An 18,080-nucleotide genomic window follows, 5' to 3' on the forward strand; every position below is an offset into this window, starting at 1 on the left:
TGACAAACTGTAACTGTATTACAGTTTCACTAGTCCTATCTAAAATAAAATAAAATAATGAATTAATTAATTATCATTAAATCAGTCACTGGGTCCATGATCTCTATGTACAACACCAAAAATGTCTAATATAATATTACTAAACCCAGCAATAGAGTGTCTCCTCTGTGGTCACCAGTGCAGCGGATTCTGCCTGACTCCTGTAGCTTTTGCTTCTTTCTGGTTCTTGATGCCTGCTCTTCCCTGACCAGTGAAGTTTAGAACAGGAGCAGGTCTGTGGCAGGATGTTCGATCCTTCTGGACTGGAGGCTTTCACAGTCCATACTTTATCCAGAGGATCATCAGGGTTGTCCGCCTGACCCTTCACTGTCTTTGAGTCAGTCTTTGTTAAGCTTCTACGGCAGGTGTGGGACGACCAGCCTAAAGAGGGGTGGGTGTGCTCCTGGATGTGTTGGTGGCCCTCACTTGGTCACTCTAATGTCCCATTCTGGGGCTCAGGTGACCTAAAGCCACATCTGTCGGCAGTTTCTACAGGTCTACGGGTCCACATGCACTGTGGTTCCAAAAAGAAAAAAACAAATGATTGAAGCATAATCTTGAATAAATCCACTTTTCATCAGCTATGAGTTTTGGTTTGCGTTACTCTTCTTCTCTCAGTTTCTACGGGTCACCTGCCATGCAGAGGTCGTCCTGGAGCCAGTGTGGCGTCCCTTTCGCAAGCTCTTTTCTGACCTGGCTATTGACCCCAAGTGATCTTTGAGTCTCACTTGTTGCAGTCCATTCTCTGTGCTGCCATTCCATGTGGCTTCTTTAAGATACGATACGATGTACTTTATTAATCCCGAACGAAATTCAGTTCATCAGCTGCACAATCAAGTCACACATACAAACATCAGATTTAAAATAACTAGAACAGTGCAGAGAATAAATATAATAATCATTTATAAGTATAAAAATATAGAGGTTCTATAAAAAAACATTTCACTCCCATTTAGCCCCTCCCACCCAAGGATTTGTTATACAGCCTGATCGCTCTGGGCAAGAAGGCTCTCCTGAGCCTGAGAGCGAGAGCAAGAAGGAGCTCCTCTGCTTCATCACCAGCTCCTGCAGGGGGTGGTCTCTGTCGCCCATCACAGAGAGCAGCCTCTCACTGAAGGAGCTCCTCTGCTTCATCACCAGCTCATGCAGGGGGTGCTCTCTGTCGTCCATCACAGAGAGCAGCCTCACTGAAGGAGCTCCTCTGCCTCATCACCAGCTCATGCAGGAGGTGGTCTCTGTCGTCCATCACAGAGAGCAGCCTCTCACTGAAGGAGCTCCTCTGCTTCATCACCAGCTCATGCAGGGGGGGTCTCTGTCGTCCATCACAGAGAGCAGCTTCTCACTGAAGGAGCTCCTCTGCTTCATCACCAGCTCATGCAGGGGGGGTCTCTGTCGTCCATCACAGAGAGCAGCCTCACTGAAGGAGCTCCTCTGCCTCATCACCAGCTCCTGCAGGGGGTGCTCTCTGTTGTCCATCACAGAGAGCAGCCTCTCACTGAAGGAGCTCCTCTTCTTCATCACCAGCTCATGCAGGGGGTGGTCTCTGTCGTCCATCACAGAGAGCAGCCTCTCACTGAAGGAGCTCCTCTGCCTCATCACCAGCTCATGCAGGGGGTGGTCTCTGTTGTCCATCACAGAGAGCAGCTTCTCCAGGGTTCTCTTCTCCGAGATTGACACGACAGAGTCCTGATCGGCCCCAATCACTGAGGAGGCCTTTCTGCTTAGTTTGTCCAGTTTCTGAGTGTCCCTCTGTCTGATGTTTCCCCCCAACACACAACACCATAGAAAAGAGCACTGGACACCACTGCCTAGTAGAACAGTTGGAGCACTTTCTTACAGATCTTAAAAGAAGCCAGCCTCCTCAGGAAGTAGAGTCTGCACTGCATTTTCTTGTTGAGCTGGTCAGTCCCGCTTCTCATCCACCTGTAGCCCAAGATATTTATAGGAGGTCACCACCTCGATCTCCTCGCCATTGATGGTCACAGGCTGAGGAGATATTGGCGAAGCAAGGGCTGGTGTGTCTTCAAGAAGTTTGCGCACATTCCCCATACAGTGTATTGGTTTGGAGAAATAGTCTCTCAAACTTCTTGTAACTTAAAAACATCATCGTCATCAATAAGCCCTTCCCACCAGTGCGGTTTTTGGCAGCATTTTATGAGACAAAAACGCGGTTTAGTCTTAGTCAGTTTAGTCATCTCTGTATGTGATAGTTTTAGCCTAGTTTGTGTGTAGTTTCCATAGACTCCAGGAGAGCGGAGATACATTTAAACACATTACTTTATTGGACAAAACATACACAGGTAGCAGTGCTTGTTAAAATCAAATCAATGTTCGACGGGGGTCTGAAAACATCCATATAACATTGCATACACACACACACAAAAGAGTTTCAAACCTGTGCAGCTTAACTGTCAGATTTGCCCCTCCTGAAGACCCTGAGCAGTAAGCCTCTGCAGATGAGCCTGATGTCGGTCAGGACTAAGCCGTAGATGAGCGGGTTGAACAGCGGCTGACACAGGAAGAAATACAGGGACAGGAAAACACGTAACATGTTCGGGAGGCGACTCATGTCGAACCGACTCTGAAGGACTTCAAAAAACGCTGCAACGGCAAAGTTCATTAACGAGGCCAGGTGAGGCGCGCAGGTGTTCAGCGCCTTCTGCCTCGTGCGCCTCTCCCCGCCCCAGCACACCTTCAGAATACGGAGATACGTGACGAAAATGACTATAAACGGATAAACGATTGCGTTGAAGGTCCCCACAATGCCGACTATATTGATAATAGTCGTGTCGTAGCAGGCGAGTCTAACTATGGGGTAATTACCGCAGTAAACTTTGTTGATGACGTTACCACAAAGCTCCAGAGACGAACTCAAACCGATCGTGACCCCGTTTAGTAACAAAACATAAATCCACGCAAGAAAAATCAGCGCTGCCGTTTTGCTCTGGCTCATGCGTGTCCTGTAGTGGAGCGGGTGGCAGATGGCGACGTAGCGATCGTACGACATGCCGGCTAATATGAGGAACTCTACCGTGGCGTATCCATGTATGAAGTAGATCTGGATGAAGCAGAGCGGCGCGGGAACGGTGTGGACGTCTCTCAGGATGTGGACTAACAGAAAGGGGAACAGGGCCGCGCTGCCGTACAGCTCGTTGATGAAGAGGCTGCAGAGGAACATGTACATGGGCTTGTGCAGGCTGCGGTTCAGGGCGATGACGCAGACGAGCAGGACGTTAGAGAAGATCATGAGGAGGTACAGCAGCAGCAGAGCCCAGAAGAAGAGCCACCGCAGCGAGCCCAGGTTAAAGTACGCTGTCAGCACGAAGGACGACACCGGAGTGGAGTTGTGTCGCCGGAACGGGCTCTGGACCTGCATCGCTAACAAGGCTAACGATGCTAACAAGGCTAGCGATGCTAATGTTGCTAACAAGGCTAATGTTAACAACACTAATGATTCACATGATGCTAATTACGCTAATGCTAGCATAAAAAAATGCATGTACTTCAGTAATTTTTTTAAACTAGTCGCACTTTTGCAAGTCGTTTTTTTATACAGTGCTTTTTACTTCTACTTTAGTATAATATTACAATGAAATGTGTTTCTTACTTTCTTACTATGTTTAAATTTTCCTCATGATTTCTTTTTATAGTTTTTTTTAATGTAATTTCATTTGAAAATGTTAGTTTTCACATGAGTTTGTTTCTTTTCTCATAATTAACGTCACAAGTGAAGCATCAATCAAACTTTTGAACTGTTGCAGTATTCAAGTTAAATTTTCCCCAAGTACTTTATTTTACTCTTACTGAAGAAAATATTTAGGCCACTATTTTCCTCTACTTCAGTGAAATTATTCCAAAGTATTGTTACTCTTACTTGAGTACATTTTTGGCCACTCTACCCTCCTCTGCAAATGACATTTATGACACAAATGACACTAAGCTAATGACACCAACTGGGCTAATTATGCTAATGACACTAAGCTACTGACACTAACTAAGCTAATGACACTAACTGAACTAATTATGCTAATGACACTAAGCTACTGATGCTAATGACCCTAACTGCGCTAATGATGCTAACAACACTAAGCTAATGACACTAACTAAGCTAATGACACTAACTGAACTAATTATGCTAATGACACTAAGCTAATGACGCTAATGACACTAACTGTGCTAATGATGCTAACAACACTAACTAAGGTAAACAAACTGCTAGCTTATCAGCTAAACCAATTTGAGATCTACAAATATCTTCTTCTGAGACACTGAAGAGGCACCAAGAGCCTCCACACCTGCGTCACAAGAGGAGCTACAGGAAACAAAAAAGGGGCACACGAGGAGATGGTGAAAGACTGCGGAGGGAGCTGTGCAGGAGGAGAAGGAAGGAGGAGGTGGAGGTGACCAGTGCAGGACACCACGCTCTGAGACGGGGGGCAAGCCCAGGAGGCGGTGCACCGTTTCAGATAATCAGGGGAGACAGAGGGCAGCTACAGTTTCTCAGTCCTCCAAGGTCATGCGGGTCAGGTTGACCGACAGTGGCAGCGGGGCTCGTTGTACGCTTGTACAATGACAATAAAACACTTACTTGCTTACTTACTTAAGTGTGGTATTTAAATGTTTGGACACTTTAGCTAATTACCAATAGCCTTATGCTGTGATGCTTGAACTCATAGGTTGGACCTTCACGAGTTCCGACTTGTAAATTTCAACTGGAACGCAAACCAACTCCGTAAATCCGACTCTGTAACTCAGGACAGAATCCGCTAACTCGAGAAGGAGCATTTACTGATGGCTACTCCCTACGTGACATGTAACAAAACTTCAATAAAGCGTGTTATTTGGCAGGTGTTTCCTAAATAAACGTGCAAAATGTCAACGCAAAAGAGTTAAAAGTTAATGTCTCTATTCACCGTTAGAAGGAAAATATGAAACTGCTCGTGCTGATTTATGACTGTATTTAAGACAATTAAGTTTCTCTGTAAAGTGATTATGATGCAACATGAGCAGCAAAGCTGTAACTTCTGTGGACGTGTCTATCTCCGATGTTTCCGACCCGGACAACTGGAACAACTCAGGGAAACCGGTTTACGCTGGTCGGATTTTCCGACTTCCGGCCTAACTGGAATGCAGCATTTGTATGTATGTAGCGTGTCTATAAAATACCAGTAGTTCAGCAGAGGAAAGGGAAGCGTTGAAATGCAAAGTAATTTCAATGAGGGAAATCGGCAAACTTAAAACTCTGAGATACTTCTTGGATTCCTTAGTGCTTGGAATCGGAAGACGAAATATATTGTCTCATTAATCAAATACGTGCACAAGAAGAAGCTTTCCAGGAGAGTGGCGAGTCCAACACCACAACATGGTAAACGCTTTAAAAAGATATTTTTTCATGACCTTTAAGTCACTGTTTTTGTGATAAACCAATTGCTTTTGTTCATTGATAATTTTTTTTAAAAGTTTTTGTTGCAAAACATTGTTATTCATTATTGTTATGAGTCATGTCAGACCTTTTCACAGTAGAATACAGTTAATCTGCATTTTCACCAATTTTGCAAAAAGATTATCACACTTACTAAAAAAGACATACTTTGAAATAGTAAAATAATAATTTGTTCCACCGCAGAAAAGAAGCCAAGGCACTGTCCCAAAATACTCTTACTACATGTTCTCAAAAGCCGAGTTCCAAAGTGACTGTGATATTCTGTAAGTAGCTCTGACTAAATGTAGAACAGGTTTGTGTCACCACAGACCCACTGGAAGCGCTCACTTTCTTTGTACTGTAGATTTCTCTACAGAGATTAATAAAGTATAACTTAACACCTAAATGCTTGTTTATCCCTGACTGGGAGCGTTCACAAACTAAATGTTGATCAAACTCTTTTCTAACTTTCCTCACACATTTCTCACATCCTGGTTCTCCACAGGGAGGAGATTAAGGATTAAATGCACACATGTCTGACAGATTAAAGCTGTATACTGAATACAGCTGAATAAAGCTGAATACTAGAAACAAATTCATTGACAAGTTCATCGACGTCAGTGAAAAATGCGGGTCAAGAAACATAAGATTCTCAGGGATAAAGTGTGAGAGAAGTTATTGCGGGGAAAATGCACATGTTTTGTTTTTAGTTAATATATCTGCATTTATAACAGAACAGGTCAGTGCACAAAACAACATTTTCTGTTTTCACTTTCATCCATTCTCTCTTGAGTCTATCAAATTCTAATGTGTGAAAGCAACATCTTTGGGACAAGTTCATCTCGACTAAAATGAATAGTTTCATCAACAAGCTCAAAACCACAGCATTTTTTCAGTTCAAGTGACTTACTCGGATCAGATTTACAGATTTGTATCTTCAACCAATGTCCACAAATCTCATCATTCATCAGTCATCACTTAAACATCGTACAATAAAACTGCAAAAATAACTTGTTCTTGATCGGCTTTAAAAACAGCTCTTCTATGGCTAATAACTTGTCAATAACTGAAGGTCAAACAGAAAGACAAAAACAAGTAAGATAAGCAAGAACATCATCTTCTTCTGTCTCATCTCCACAAACAGATTCACTTCAGAAACAGAGCAGTTCAAGTGTGAGAGTCTGAGTTGTGGAGACTGTTTTAAAGGCTTGGATCTGGAGGAGGACGCAGCACGACCAATGGAAAACAGCACTTCCTGTGGGCGGACGCTCACCTGCAGAGAAACACTGAACTCAAAGAGACATATTCTGCAAAAGCAACATGTTATTGCATCATTGGATTTTTAATCATGTAATTTAAGATAAGAACTTTATTAATCCAGCATCACTGTTAGCTGTGCCCCTAAAATAAATAAATAAAAGATCAATCTGTTCCTTCATAAGTTTTGTCTGTTATGCGACAAAATAATATGTGTTGTGTTTCTAAACGCAGACTGTGGACGAGACTGGACAGACAGACCCGCTCACACCTAGAGCAGCGCAAGAGAAGAGAGCGGCGAGCTTCCATTCATTCCCGATGCTGCCTGGCGACCGGAAAGAAGCCTCCGGAAATACACAGGTGAGTGACACCATACGGGCGGCCGGAGCGGTGAGTAGTGTTAAAAAACCAACCACAGAACAAGATCTGACAGACAGGAAGTAGAGCAAGCTGAGTGAAGGAGAGAGACTTTTCCGCTTGGTCTGAGTGCAGTGTCACAGTGCTCTCAGGGCGGGGCCAGGCTGAGGTAGACCCGTTCACAGTGCACTCAGGGCGGGGCCAGGCAGAGGTAGACCCGTTCACAGTGCACTCAGGGCGGGGCCAGGCAGAGGTAGACCCGTTCACAGTGCACTCAGGGCGGGGCCAGGCAGAGGTAGACCCGTTCACAGTGCACTCAGGGCGGGGCCAGGCAGAGATGGACCCGTTCACAGTAAGCTTCCTGTTTGGTTCGTGTGATTCCCTGATCAGAAAGTGCTGCGGCGTCTACAGTGTTCACAAAATATTGCATTCTCACTGATTCTTCGGTAACCATCGCTGCACCGCACGGAGCGATTATCAGCGACAACATTGATTTTAATGACTTTGCATGAACTGTAGCTGTTCAGGAGTCAGTGTGAGCCGGGGGTCACGCAAAACATCATTATTACAGGAAAGACTAACATCTGCAGCAAATCCTACACCTGTAATCAGAGCTAAAGTACATCCTTCTGTTTATGCATATTAATCACCGCCTGAGCCAAGCACATTTTCCACAGTTTGGTGTTACCCAAATCGAAAAGCTCCCTTGAAAAAAAGCATCAAAGTAGTGATGAAAACACTGGTGTGCATGTTAGAGAGGTCTCTCACCCAGTGGGTTACGGGGTTTGGGGGCGTGTCATAGCCCTTATGTTGTGTTTGTCCTGATTTTCGGCCATTCTGTTTTTGGCTCAGAAAGAATAAAGTTGACTCACTTGCAGCTCGCTTGTGTACTCTTCTTTCTCGCCACATTGGTGACCTCTGTCGTGAATATGACGGATCTTGTGGAAGTCTCTCCCGCCCTCAAGGCCGGCTTCGTTTCCCGCCCCCGCTGTGAAACTTCCAGAGTTTTGGCAGAGTGATCCAGCCTCGTGGTTTCAGCACTTCGAGGCGCTTTTCCATCTCCGGGGTGTTGACGCGGATGACTCCAGATACTACTTGGTGGTTTCTGCCCTGGATCAGCAGTCTACCCGCAGGGCTATGCCGTTGCTTCGTAGCCCTACTCCACGCGGGAAATACACCGCTCTCAAGCAGCTGCTTCTGCGGAGGTATAGTCTGTCCTCAGCGGAGAGAGCAGATAAAATCCTCACCCTGCCCGGTTTGGGGGACAGTTCGGCCGTGGACCTGATGGACAATATGCTGTCGCTCCTCGGTTCGGATGACGGCGGTTTCCTTTTCCCGCACATTTTCCTGCGGCAGCTCCTCCACAGGTGCGAGCGGCTTTGGCTAACTCTCCTCGTCTCGCCGCTGGTGCCCCACGGAGGAAGCAGACCGGGTCCTGCTGGCTACGAGGCGTTTTGCGGTGCAGAGCGCGGCGTTGGAACCCAGCAGACCACAATGGAGGATCCAGCGGTGGTAGCTACAGTCAGCGCGAGGACGCGTCGTCGTGGGAGCTCCCTGGGTTTCTACCACCAGAGATTCGGCAGCAAAGCGAAGCGCTGCATCCCGCCGTGCACGATGTCGGGAAACGCGGTGGCCGGCGCTCAGTAGCAGCAGTGGGCGTTGGTGAACGAGGTGAGCTGCTCTTCATTAAAGACTCTCTGTCAGGACTTCGTTTTTTGGTTGACTCCGGCTCTCAGAAGACTTTGGTCCATCCCACCGGTCCAGATGTATTGGGCCGCGGCGGTGGCCCATTGCTGAGCGCTGCAAACGGTTCTCCTATTGGAACTTTCGGCACAAAATGGACGACTGTATGTTTCCACCGGCGTGAGTAGGAGTGGGACTTTGTAGTTGCCGCTGTGACTGTTCCCATCATTGGTGCTGATTTTCTGTTTGCTCATGGCTTGTTAGTTGATGTTGCTAACTGCAGGCGTATTGACACTGTAACTTTTGCCACTTTTCCGTGTGAGGTTCGGGGAGCTGGGCCGGTACCGCATGCAAATTTTTTGGCGTCTGGCGATGTTTTTCAGTGTTTGCTGGCTTAATTTCCGTCTTTGACCACACCTGCTTTTTGTTCCGCGGTGGCTAAACACGGGGTGGAACATTTTATACCCACCGGTGGTCCGCCAGTTTTTGTGCGCGCCCGGCGTCTTGACACGACAAAGTTAACTACCGTAAATTCTCTAATACTGGCCTGTATTCCATTAGCGGGTCTGCGACAGAGGCCGGGTCTCTGACAGGGGCCGGGTTCGTGGCTGGCGGAGGCAAATTAAAGCCGGTCTCTAAAACAGGCCGGGGCTTTTATTAGAAACCATAGCAGTAGAAATAATCCCCATGTTAGGAATTTGTCTCATACTCGTGTAAAAGATAACTCAAGTGCAGGAAGTAACAAACGGGAACCCGGGCCGATGGGGACGCTGTGGAGGAGCTGATCCGAGCGTTACTTTGACACAGATTTAGCCACTTTTTCAAAACGAAACAGAAACCTGCAGTGACATTGATGTCAATGTTCCGCTAACAGCAACGAAACACTTCCTGTTGTCCCGACAAAATAAAAGGCATCAATGTTCCAGCCGCTGGGAGAGGGTTTGAAATGTTAATTAATAAATGAACCTAATATTTTAGGAGCAAATGGATACAAATCTCCTTTTTCTTGGTTTTCCTGGTCGTCCGTTTTGCTCAAATAGAAATAAAGGCCTGTCTCTAATTGTGGCCTGGTTCCAATAAAGGCCTGGTCCTAGATGACCTTGAGTAAATGAAGGCCCCGGCCTATATTGGAGCATTTACGGTATTTTGCGAAGGAGAAGTTCGCCACCATGGAGAGGTTGGGGATAGTGAGACACTCTCGCAGCCCCTGGGCGTCGCCCCTCCGTTGCCCCATTCCACACATTCAGGATTTTTCTGCACGGTTGTCCGTTTTTTCTAAGATGGACCTGGTGCGCGGGTAACATCAGGTTCCAGTGCATGCAGCCGATGTGCCTACGACCGCGGTGATAACTCCGTTCGGGCTTTTTGAGTTCCTCCGCATGCCATTTGGCCTCAAGGGGGCGGCGCAGACTTTTGATAGACTCCGTGTGGCGCGGTCTGGAGTTTGGTTTTGTCTATCTCGACGACATTTTGGTGGCCAGCTCATCTGCTGAAGAACACCACTCGCACCTCAGAGAAGTTTTTCAGCGTTTACACACTCATGGCCTGATTGTCAACCCTGCCAAATGCCAGTTTGGGTTGCTGGTGATCGATTTTTTTGGTCATCGCATTTCCGCGCGCGGTGCAGTCCCCTTGCCTACCAAGGTCCAGGCAGTGGCAGATTTTCCCCGTCCAGTTGTGATCAAGGCCTTACAGGAGTTTTTGGGCAAGGTGAATTTTAACAATAGGTTTATTCCTCGCGCCGCCCACCACCTTCAGCCACTTTACGATGCTTTGCGTTCGAGGAAGGCTACAAACGCCGTCGTCTGGACACCGGACCGATTGTTGCGTTTGATGGGGCTATGTCTGCGTTAGCTAGTGCAGCTCTCCTCGCTCACCCTGATCCAGATGCTCCGATTGCCCTGACTACCGATGCTTCTGACTTAGCGGTTGGGGCGGTTGTGGAGCAGCAGGTGGCAGACGCATGGCAGCCACTTGCGTTTTTTAGCCGCAAGTTGCCGAACTGCGAGCGCACGTACAGCGTTTTTGACTGTGAGTTTTGTTAGCGCTCTTTTTGGCGACTCTGCATTTTCGTTTTTTGCTGGAGGGATGTTCTTTTACTATTCTAATTGTAACTAATCTCACCCAGTGGGTTACGGGGTTTGGGGGCGTGTCATAGCCCTTATGTTGTGTTTGTCCTGATTCGGCCATTCTGTTTTTGGCTCAGAAAGAATAAAGTTGACTCACTTGCAGCTCGCTTGTGACAAAAATAGCAAAGAAGAAGACACAAAGAAGGAACAGAGAAGCAACTGAAGAGCGAGCAGATTTTAGAATGAGGTACTTCTGAAATACAAAAGGTGGATTTGTTAAACAATGAGGGTGAAGGTACAGGTGCCCCGCCCTGTCTAAAAACAGGACCAGGCAGTCATTTGTGTCACAAGCCATTTTACCAGAGGTGAGAGTAAGTCACTAAATACAAGTCTTGAGTCAAGTCCAAGTCATGAAGGTCCAAGTCTCAAGTAAGTCCAAGTCAATCGGTCATGGGGTCAAGTCAAGTCAAGTCATAGCTTTTGTCAAGTCAAGTCTTGCTTTAGCCGGCAAGTCACCTCAAGTCACAAACGCCAGCGTGTCGACTTTTCATGTGTTTAATCTTGAAAATAACAAGTGTTTTCTCAAGATATAGTGATTTTGAAAATTTAGGCTAAAATCAAACTTTTTAAAATCTCATGGATTTGGATTTAAAGTTTAATTAATATTTAAACGTCACAACATTCAAAATATACCTATTATAAATAAACAGTCTATGTACAAAATTGCTGGGACAGCATTTTAAGGAAGGGGGCCCGAGGGGGGGGCGACTTAAAAAAAAAAAGAAATATAGTATTTTAAATATGAGCTGCTTTTCCCTGCAGTCTGAAATATAAATATAAAATAATATTTTTATTTTTGTTAGTTTCTGGAAGATTTCTGTCAGTGGTTCCCTGTACTGCCCCAGCCCCTGTATCCTCGGATTCGCCCCTGCTCAAAGTAGATTCTGCGTAGCCTTCAGTCCCGCTGTCACTGGGCTGTGGCGGATGCGAAAACGAGCCTCTGAATGCTGTAACTTTGTGTGAACGCCTTAAAACATCGAAAAGCCCCAAGATTTCCGCTTGATCTTTCGACAGTTTCACTCAAATAAATAACTATAAAGTCACAGCGAGTCATTGAGAGTCACTGGCCTCAAGTCCAAGTTAAGTCTCGAGTCACAAACAGCAAGTCCCAAGTCAAGTCTTTTTGCAGCTTTGGTCAAGTAAGTCTCAAGTCCCGAAAATTGCGACTCGAGTCTGACTCGAGTCAAGTCATGTGACTCGAGTCTCCCACCTCTGCATTTTACCATTAAACAAACAAACAATATGAAGTAACAAACAGTGACTTTTTTATTCTGTACAGCTGGCCTGTCAGAGAAGGTTTTAAGGAATGTAGGTAATGATTTTAACATCATTTAAACTGAGGTTGACGGGCCGTGGTTTGTTCTTTGTATGTTGTCAGTGTTTGGATCTGTCTGCTGTGGTCGTTGTTGTCCTTGTGTATTTCCTCATGGGGACAATACAAATCTACTACTACTGAAGTGAAAGTTGTATTACATAATGTGACGTTATTACAAAATGCAGCAACACAAGGCCCATTTACTTTACGTTTCATGAGCCGCACTTTGGAAACTCTGGTTTATAAAATTAACAATAGAAACTAAATAGGATTAGATTGTTAAATCTCTTTGTTTAATGAGACGTTTCTGTCTCGAGCCTCGTGCGCTCACAGGAAGTGTTGCCCCTGGTTAGTCCACTCCTCCAAATGAAGCCTTTAAAACTCAGAGACTCTCTGCTTCTTCACTTGATCTTGTGATGCGTGACTTATGTTATAATCGATAATACTTTTGACAAAATCTAGATTCCACATGTGACGATTTTCAATTGTTTGCTTTGTTTTTGACTATGTACATAGAGTTTGAATATCAATAACTGCTTTGCCGCTCGCAGAGAGAATTTTCTTGAACAAACCACAAACGTGCATATAAAATGAACCACCTTTTTATGAAAGATTAACCTTCCAGTATACTTAATTTGTATTTTTTAGCAGCAGATTGTGTACTTTTTTCTGATTACATTGGAGATTAACTTGAGGTTGTAAATTTGCACATCTTCCAACCAGCAATTTGATCTCATCTTGTAGACGATACATTCCTGACCTTTTACTGACTGAATGTTGTCTTTCTCTGTGCACCTAAAGGCCTTATTACATTTTTTGTTCCTAGTCCTCCTTCAGTAAATTCTAAACTCCAACCTTAGTGGGAAAATGTTTATCTTATTATGAAGCTTTTGTGTCAGTTTCATGAACTTGCAGCCTCGTTTTCATCAGCATTTCTGTGACTCTCAAAGATGTGATTTGTGCTTATTAATTAATACTTGTGAATAACTGTAATGTTAGAAATGTCAGGAAGAAAAATCAGGTCCTTTAACTGATGCTTTTAGTTACCAACACAATGGCATAAAGGTGTGATGTTGAAGAAATATTTGGTTATTTGGCAACGACAGACTTAATTTAGGATCCAGTGCGATGAATCCACACTGTGTCGGGTTCACCTTCCAGAGTTTGCATTTGCGATATTACTGTAACTAAAACTGAAATGTTTGCTAAATAGAAAGGGAGATTTTTCCGTATCATTGTGACTCGTTCCGGCTTTTTGATTTCACATGAACTCACTACATGTGAACCACTATTATTATCACCACATGATACAAGAGAAAATATCTGAGTGTGAATTATCTGACAATATAAAGACTGAGATTAGATTGTAACGTGAACTGTTGAACAAATACGAAAATAACATGTATTTCAGATCATGTTTGTAGAGCTCAGAACTACAGGGTTTGCAGCTTACACATGTAAAAAGACCCCACGGAGAACAGATATTTCTTGTTTGTGAAGGATGTGGTGTTGATGAGATCATGAGTCTGCACTTGTTGATCAGAAAGAGACGATTTTTCACAAAAACAATGAATTGAATTCAAGTTAGGAGAGACGAGAGATGGGCCGTTAATAAACAGGGAATATATCAGTTTTGTTTCGCTTCATTCATGTGTAAATTCCTGTAATCCTACAAAGTTTGTAGCATTTTTAATCTTCACGTTTCTTCAAACAAGTCATAAAACAGTCACAACATAAAACACCAATGTTGGGGCGTCTACAGGTGTTTGTAAAAGTAATTAATGCTTATTATGACAAATGGATGTTGTTCTGGGTCATTTAGTCTGAATGATAATCCTGTATGAAATGTACTTTGTTTATATGTAAACTCTTTTTTATAAACTGTATTTGTGTCTAAAAGTCTCCTATGGACAATAAGCAGATTAACAGAACAATGCCTCTGGTTTTCCCAGTGATATTTTGTCCACATCAAATGGATAAATAATAAAGATGCCACATTCTCAAACCAGGATGTTACCAGACCACGTTTAAGGAGAGCGCTGCATGAAGCACAAATGACAGTTATGCCTTTTCCTAAATACTCTTTGATTTGAGATTGTTGCAACTATTCAAACTACGTTTTGATCTGATTGTGATTATTATACAGTACTCACAAACTTCTGAGAGTTCACTCCTTTATTAACATAATCAGTATTAGCCTTGTTAGCATCACTATCCTTGTTATCCTTGTTAGCATCGTTAGCCTTGTTTGGATCATTAGCCTTGCTAGCCTTGTTAGCATCGTTAGCCTTGTTAGCATCGTTAGCCTTGTTAGCGATGCAGGTCCAGAGCCCGTTCCGGCGACACAACTCCACTCCGGTGTCGTCCTTCGTGCTGACAGCGTACTTTAACCTGGGCTCGCTGCGGTGGCTCTTCTTCTGGGCTCTGCTGCTGCTGTACCTCCTCATGATCTTCTCTAACGTCCTGCTCGTCTGCGTCATCGCCCTGAACCGCAGCCTGCACGAGCCCATGTACATGTTCCTCTGCAGCCTCTTCATCAACGAGCTGTACGGCAGCGCGGCCCTGTTCCCCTTTCTGTTAGTCCACATCCTGAGAGACGTCCACACCGTTCCTGCATCGTTCTGCTTCTTCCAGATCTACGTCCTGCATGGATACGCGATCATACAGCTCCAGACGTTAGCCGGTATGTCGTACGATCGGTACGTCGCCATCTGCCACCCGCTCCACTACAGAGTGCGCATGAGCCGAAACAGGTCAGCAGCACTGATTCTCTTCCCCTGGACGTATGCTTTATTGGCAGTGGGAGTCACCATCAGTTTGAGTTCGTCTTTAGAACATTGCGGTAATGTTATCGAAAAAGTTTACTGTGATAATTACCCCATAATCAAACTCGCCTGCTACGATGCGACTGGTATTAAAACCTACGGTATAATTTCGAGTGTTAATGCGATTCTTTACCCGCTTACTATTATTTTCTACACGTATCTCCGTATTCTGAAGGTGTGCTGGGGCGGGGAGAGGCGCACGAGGCAGAAGGCGGTGAACACCTGCGCGCCTCACCTGGCCTCAGTGCTGAACTTTACCGTTGCAGGTTTTTTTGAAATCCTTAAGGGCAGATTCGACATGAGTCACCTCCCGAACATATTTCGTGTTTTCCTGTCCCTGTACTTCCTCCTGTGTCCGCCGCTGTTCAACCCGCTCATCTACGGTTTAGTCCTGACCAACATCAGGCTCATCTGCAGAGGCTTACTGCTCAGAGTCTTCAGGAGGGCCGTACAAAAGTAGTTCTTAGGTCGCGTTGACGGTTGACTCTGTTTGATTGGTACCAAAATTGCAATGTTGTTTCTGGCGCGGTCTGTGTTCACAAAACACAATAGAGCTTTAAGGCTTTCATGACGTATTCTTCCACTTTACCAGTAGAGGCGCTGCGGTGAGAATGAGCCAAAGAAAGGTATCAGATCTCGGAGCCAATACTGGAGAAAATACGACATCCGGTATTTTTGATTATTCAATTTGTTATGTTTACGTTTCTTTTTTGGAAATAGTAGAAACTGTTGCTAAGGCCTGCGACCCTGCGTGTATTGAACGGCTGCGTGATTACCGGATGACCATCCTTTGGCTACGATGTCAACATGTAGACACAACAGTCTCTTGCATATAGAAATATAACTAAACCAGACTGTTGTGGTCGTAAATCAGTCATAATACATTAGTCGTCATATTCTTTGCATCAGTATATACTGTGAATACAAAACATGTACATGTCAGCTAGATACTGTAATGTATATGTACCTGAACATGCACATGGTTGGAACAAGGAAAGCTAAATAAAATCAGTCCTGCAGCTACAGTATACGAGCTGGTTTCCCTGTAAGACTTTCAGACTCCTGATGATGTGATACCATTCTGTACACATTAAAGGCTGGGAGCGCCCTGGATGGACAGGAAGCTCCGAAGGGGGTACGCTCTACAGTTCTCCCGGAGGCCTCCAGGCTTTTGCAGTATCCTCAAGACGAGGTTACGCAGCTCAGCCGAGACAGCGGTGTTCACGAGGGAAGTGAACGCTGCAGCCATAGCAGAGGTGGAGGATGGGGCTTTATTCCGTGTATTTCCTCATTCCCTAAAAGAACGGCAGCGTGCGGCCCATTCTGGACCTCCCGGTTCTCAATCACTGCATTGTGAAGAGGCCTTTCTGGATGCTCACGGTGCAGCAGCTGCTGCAATGCGTCAGGTCCAGAGATTGGATGACTTCAGTGGACCTCATGGATGCATAACTTCCACATCCCCATTGCCCCAGCGCACAGGAAGTTCCTCCGCTTCGCAGTCGGGGGCAAATGCTACGAGTATTGCCGCCTCCCATTTAGCTACTCTCTAGCGTTGGAACCACTTCGCGGTCGAGGTCTCAGACGATTGGCTTTTTTTTGCCTCCTCCCCACAGTAGGCCAAGGCCCACACGGCCCCTGTGCTGACCGACCGAAGAACTGGTGTATCTGTGTCTGCGCTTGGATTTCAGATGGATGAAGGCCTCCCTCTCCCTGGAAAGGCAGTCAGTAATTCGGGATCTGGGACAACAGGTGTTGGATGGTCCGTGGATCGTACCACAGAGGCAGCACCCAACAGAACGATTGTGGCCTGGCACTGGAGGTCGCGACGGAGGTGTGGCTTCGGTTCGGCAGACCAGTGGCCGAGCTTTTTACCAATGCAGAGAACGCACAGTGCCCACTCTGGTTCTTGCTCAGGTCAGCAGACGAGCCTCCTCTCACCCATCGACCATGGCCGTCTGGCCTGCTTTGTGGTGTCGATGGCACAAGGGAATCCGTGGCCCCTCACAGACAGACTGGACGCCCTGACTCGGGCAGGGGCGGCCCTCCTGTCACCTCAGGTACTGGGACAGGCTGATGATCTGGAGGTTGCTAAACCTTGGCTTCCCCTCTTCAGTTGTTGCCAGGATGCTCGGGCCTTGTCTACGACCAGGGCTTACAGGGTTTGTTGGCATCTTTTCTCTGACTGGTGCTCAGAGAGGGACTTGGACCCTACTTCGCCTACTCGCCTTTGCCCGATCAGGTCGGTACACCACTATCTTGAGCAGACTGCCAGCTTCAGATGCTCCGATCAGTTGTTCGTGGGCTTTGGGGTCAAGAACAAAGGTGTCCCACTGTCCTCTCAATGATTGGCCCACTGGATATGCCTGCATATGAGGCACAAGGACTCCCTCCACCAGCAGTGGTCAGAGCACACTCCACACATTGAGTTACGGCTTCGACGACACTGCTCCATGGTGCTTCGATTGAGGAGGTCTGCATGGCAGCCTCTTGGTCGTCCTCTTCACCATTTGTGCAGTCATATCTTCAGGATGTTGCTACTGGTTGCCCAGTTGCCCACACTTATAGTTCTACGGAATGTGTGTGCCGCCCTTAACTACGGGCCCAGCAGGCACGACCTCTCTTTGAAGGCTGGGTTCAAAGGAGACGAATGAAGGGAGAAGTTCCCCTTTTTTAGGGCACAGGGGTGAGTGGACCCCCAGGTATGATTGGAGCAGTCAGTTCTTTGATCCTCTCAGGGCGGGAAGCTAGCGTTTCTGAGAGATATGCAATAGTGCAGCCGAAGGGCGGCGCACACATTTCGTAGAACTTAGATTTCACCTGTCTGGTCCAGCGTGTTGTGAATTCACTTAGACACTTAAGAAGAACAAAGGACAAAATAAAAGAAAGAGACAATCCCATATCTCAGTACACTGTATATTTAATTGGTTTTAAACAACAAACAAACTTCTTCTTGGTCAGTTATGTTTTTATAGGAGATAATGTCTGAACCTTCACAACTGTGAAGGATAAATAAAGATTGAACGAAACTCCTGTTGCTTGGTTGTCATGATTTA

At 45.7% G+C, this 18,080-nt stretch overlaps 2 protein-coding genes across 2 annotated transcripts in view; one reads left to right on the forward strand and one right to left on the reverse strand.

Annotated features, from left to right (window-relative positions):
* Positions 1-2,443: 2,443 nt before the first annotated feature.
* LOC306971982 (olfactory receptor 10A6-like) lies at positions 2,444-3,415 on the reverse strand (the record flags this gene model as incomplete). The annotated part of the gene is made up of 1 exon (XM_079568425.1): positions 2,444-3,415. One exon carries the CDS (start codon positions 3,413-3,415, stop codon positions 2,444-2,446), a length of 972 nt encoding a protein of 323 aa, XP_079424551.1.
* An 11,103-nt stretch (positions 3,416-14,518) lies between these two features.
* LOC306971884 (olfactory receptor 6N1-like) overlaps positions 14,519-18,080 on the forward strand; it is a gene marked incomplete at both ends in the record, with an annotated part of 125,952 nt that continues 122,390 nt past the window's right edge. The window contains one exon of the mRNA XM_079568324.1: positions 14,519-14,836. Within this exon, the coding sequence (XP_079424450.1) occupies positions 14,519-14,836 (318 nt within the window). The remainder of the gene's footprint in view (positions 14,837-18,080) is intronic.

Source organism: Gobius niger (genome assembly GCF_951799975.1).
Source record: "Gobius niger genome assembly, chromosome: 12".
Taxonomy (NCBI): domain Eukaryota; kingdom Metazoa; phylum Chordata; class Actinopteri; order Gobiiformes; family Gobiidae; genus Gobius; species Gobius niger.